Below are 3,495 nucleotides of genomic sequence, written 5' to 3' on the forward strand. Positions count from 1 at the left end.
GTCGCCGTCACTCGGTCTCATGGGTCAAGATCGCAGCCTGCCGTGCCCAGGAATGCAGCAGTCAGCAGACAGCCACCGCCCCACCTGGGTCGCCATCGGGCTAGACCGCCGCTGCCTAAATCGCCGCCGCCGCCCGCTCTGTTTTGTGAGTGAGAAAGGGGATTGAGAAAATGAGAGAGAGAGAGAGAGAGAGAGCCGGCAGGGTGCCCGCTAGTAGTCAAAATCAGGCTACATGGCCCATTTAGTCAAAACCAGGGTCCACGTCATACTAAAACCACCTTAAGCGATACCAGGGTTGAAAAGTATCCGGTTAAATTAGTTGAGAGACTGAGTTTTGGTGGTTTTGGAGTTGAGGGACGATTCCTGAACTTTCGCTAGAGTTCAGGGATGAAAAATATACTTATCCCTTTTTTTTGGTACATGGAGTGAGTCGAATATTCTGATTCTGCTTTCTGTATTTTGTTAACCGACTGCAGAGGGAAGGATGCTACTGGTGAGGAATTAGTCAAGCCTTATACCCCGACTACACTGGATTCTGATATTGGATACTTCGAGCTTGTTTTAAAGGTAATTTATAGTAAACATATTCCAACCCCACTGAATGTGTCTTATCATTGATTCTGGTGGTAAAAAGACTATGTGGCCACTTGACTAGAATAATTAGCTTCATTGTACACCATATTATTAATTCACTTCTGAAGATATGCTGCAGCCAAATAGTTCTGTCACAACATGACCAACCATAGACAATTATGAGTTTTTATATCATGTCAACTGTTGTGTTATGATTGGTTGCCATGAAAAGCAATGCACAGATTTAAATACTACTCATCTAGTACCGTATAAACGGTGCCTATAATTGTCCATTGGATGGCACAGTATGTACAATTTTTAGCTAGCATAAATCTGAATCTTGTAAAAGCAGTGCAGTAGCAACAACATTGAACTGAACTTCTTTGTTGCAATATCCATTATATTTAAGCACCAAGAGCATCACTTAGTTTAAATTTTTATCTTTAGAACAAGAGAACAGAACATAGACTAACCTGAACAAAATAAGCCATGATGGAACTTCTGAAACTCTGAACCTTTTATGTTGAGAGGAATATGTGAGTAGGGAAATTCTTTTACTTCCGGTGCATGATTGAGACCAGTTGTTAATTTGTATGTGATATGCAGGAAGACATGGCCGATGTAAGTGATGAGTGTATGGCTGAGTACGACGACATTGTCATCAGGATGTTTGATAGAGAGGAAGAGGGTTTCGAGTTCTGTAACAAGTATGCTCTTGAGAAAGGCTTTAGTGTGAGGAAAGGATATGTTGAGTGGGATGAAGCGAACGTGAAGATAATTCTGAGGAAACTTGTCTATAGTCGTGAAGGTTGCCGTGAAGAGAAGCACATGAAGAGGAAGAGAGAAGATAGGAAGAGGAAGCCACGGAATATCACTCATGTGGGGTGTAAAGCGAAATTTGTCATTGCAAGAGTCGCGAAAACAGGGCGGTGGTTTGTGAAGGATTTCATCGATGAACACAACCATCCTCTGGCCCCACGAGACCTTGCTTGCTTTTTGCGTTCCCACAGAAGAATTGGCGACGAGCAAAAAGCGGACATTATAGAGATGGAAAGTTTTGGAATCCGGAAACACAAAATCATGGATGTGTTGTCCATGCAGTACGGTGGATATGACCATGTCGGATGCACGACGAGGGACATCTATAACTTCTGTCATCGCTACAAGCAGGAAACTGTCGCTGCCGGTGATGCTCGGACGATGATCCGTCACATGATGGCGCGGCCAGAGAGAGACCCAGATTATTTCTTCAAATACTTGGTTGATAAAGCTGGGCATTTGAAGGGATTGTTCTGGTCCAATACTAAATCACGCCTTGACTATGAGGCTTTCGGTGATGTTGTTGTTTTTGATAGCACATACAGGACCAATAAGTACAATCTGCCGTTTGTGCTATTTTTGATAGCACATACTCAATCTGCCGTTTTTTATAGCACATACAGACCAATAAGTACAATCTTATTGTTTAACTAAAATATTAATTATCCTAATTAAACACAAACTATATTTAACATTCTAAATGAAGTATCTTTTTTTGTCTTCTCAATGACATCTTTGTATTTTATTTTGGTTCCTAGTTACACCATACACAGCTTGTGGATATTACATATGACTGTATTTTTTTCTATCACATGCAGTTTTTTTATAGAATAATCACGTAAGTCTGTTGGAAGGGTGTCTCGGAAGTACATATAGAAATACCTAGGACTCTTTTTCTATCACGTACGTAGAGAAATAGGACTCCTTTTCTACCACGTCCGTATAGAAATATGACTCTTTTCTATCATGTTATCTCAGCCGCATAATTATGATCTAAAAGCTAATACTAGGTGTTTGCTAGAATTAACGCGGAAGCTTCAATGGTGCCTCCAATTAGTAAACAAAAGAGGTTGTTGGACGTAAACAAACATGTACAAAAAGCCGCCCCAAGTTGTTGATCACATCGTTGTGAGTAGAGTACGTACTACTCTACTCACGCTTCTCTCTCAAGAGGTTTGAAGATGGGCGCCAAATTGGTCATAAAGCGCCCCAAACGATTAGATCAGTCACATGCTTTCTTCTGCACGGCTTCAGCTTTCAGTTGTGCAATGCGATGGGCGTGCTTTAGTAATCGTACTAACCTAAAGAGAGTGTGATGGGTGTGCTTGTCCGTTGCCACCCACCCTATATACTTCATCCGTTGTTCAGGAGAAGAGACGTACCAATCTTCCGTTCGCCATGGCCGCCTTCCGCCTCCTCTTCCTCCTGCTTGCCTTCGCCGCCAGCTGCAACAGCGCTGCCGCTGCCAGCGCGATGTACAAGGCGAAGGCCAGTGTGATTTTCAGGCATGATGCTCGCACCATCGAGGTCAAATTCCTCCTCCCCGCTAGCAACAGCCCAGTCGCCGCTGGGGACGAGGACCTGCAGCTGCGGCAGGAAACCATGGCGCAGGCCATAACCGTCATCTCCCGCCACAGGCCAGAGACCAGCGACGCCGAGAAGCTCAAGTGGGCGCTGGGGGTGGTGAACCTCGAGGCCCAGCGGTGGAAGCCCATCTTCAGAGCCGTCAGCACGGTGCTGGAGAGCGGCGCCGACGACGGCACCAAGGAGGACGCGTTCGCCCAGGCCAAGGAGGAGCTCAACCGCGAGCTCGGCCAGGAAGGTCCCAACGCCCTCAAGATCGACTTCGGGTATATGTGACGTGCATCGCCAGTTCCCCACCTCTGCCTTAGTTTCTCTATCGGCCTTAGCGCGCCCAAGATATCTGTGGTGTTGTTAGTCATGTATAGTGCTCCCGTCCGTGCGCTGCGGCCTGTCGCAGCTGTCGGAGCACCGCCATTATTTCCCTTCTGCTTCGTTCTCGACGCCTTCGGCTGCGGAACGTTTGTGGTTGTCCTTGCATTTCCTTAGTCAGCGAGGTGGTTATTTTCTCCCTGTCTTTTC

General features: G+C 45.6%; 1 protein-coding gene across 1 annotated transcript; it reads left to right on the forward strand.

The window, feature by feature from the left end:
* The first annotated feature begins 2,714 nt into the window (after positions 1-2,714).
* Positions 2,715-3,495, forward strand: LOC141021103 (uncharacterized). The gene has a single exon (XM_073496028.1). The coding sequence runs from the start codon at positions 2,791-2,793 to the stop codon at positions 3,250-3,252; it is 462 nt and encodes a 153-aa protein (XP_073352129.1). The 5' UTR covers positions 2,715-2,790; the 3' UTR covers positions 3,253-3,495.

This window comes from Aegilops tauschii, chromosome 3 (genome assembly GCF_002575655.3).
Source record: "Aegilops tauschii subsp. strangulata cultivar AL8/78 chromosome 3, Aet v6.0, whole genome shotgun sequence".
In the NCBI taxonomy this organism is placed as follows: Eukaryota; Viridiplantae; Streptophyta; class Magnoliopsida; order Poales; family Poaceae; genus Aegilops; species Aegilops tauschii.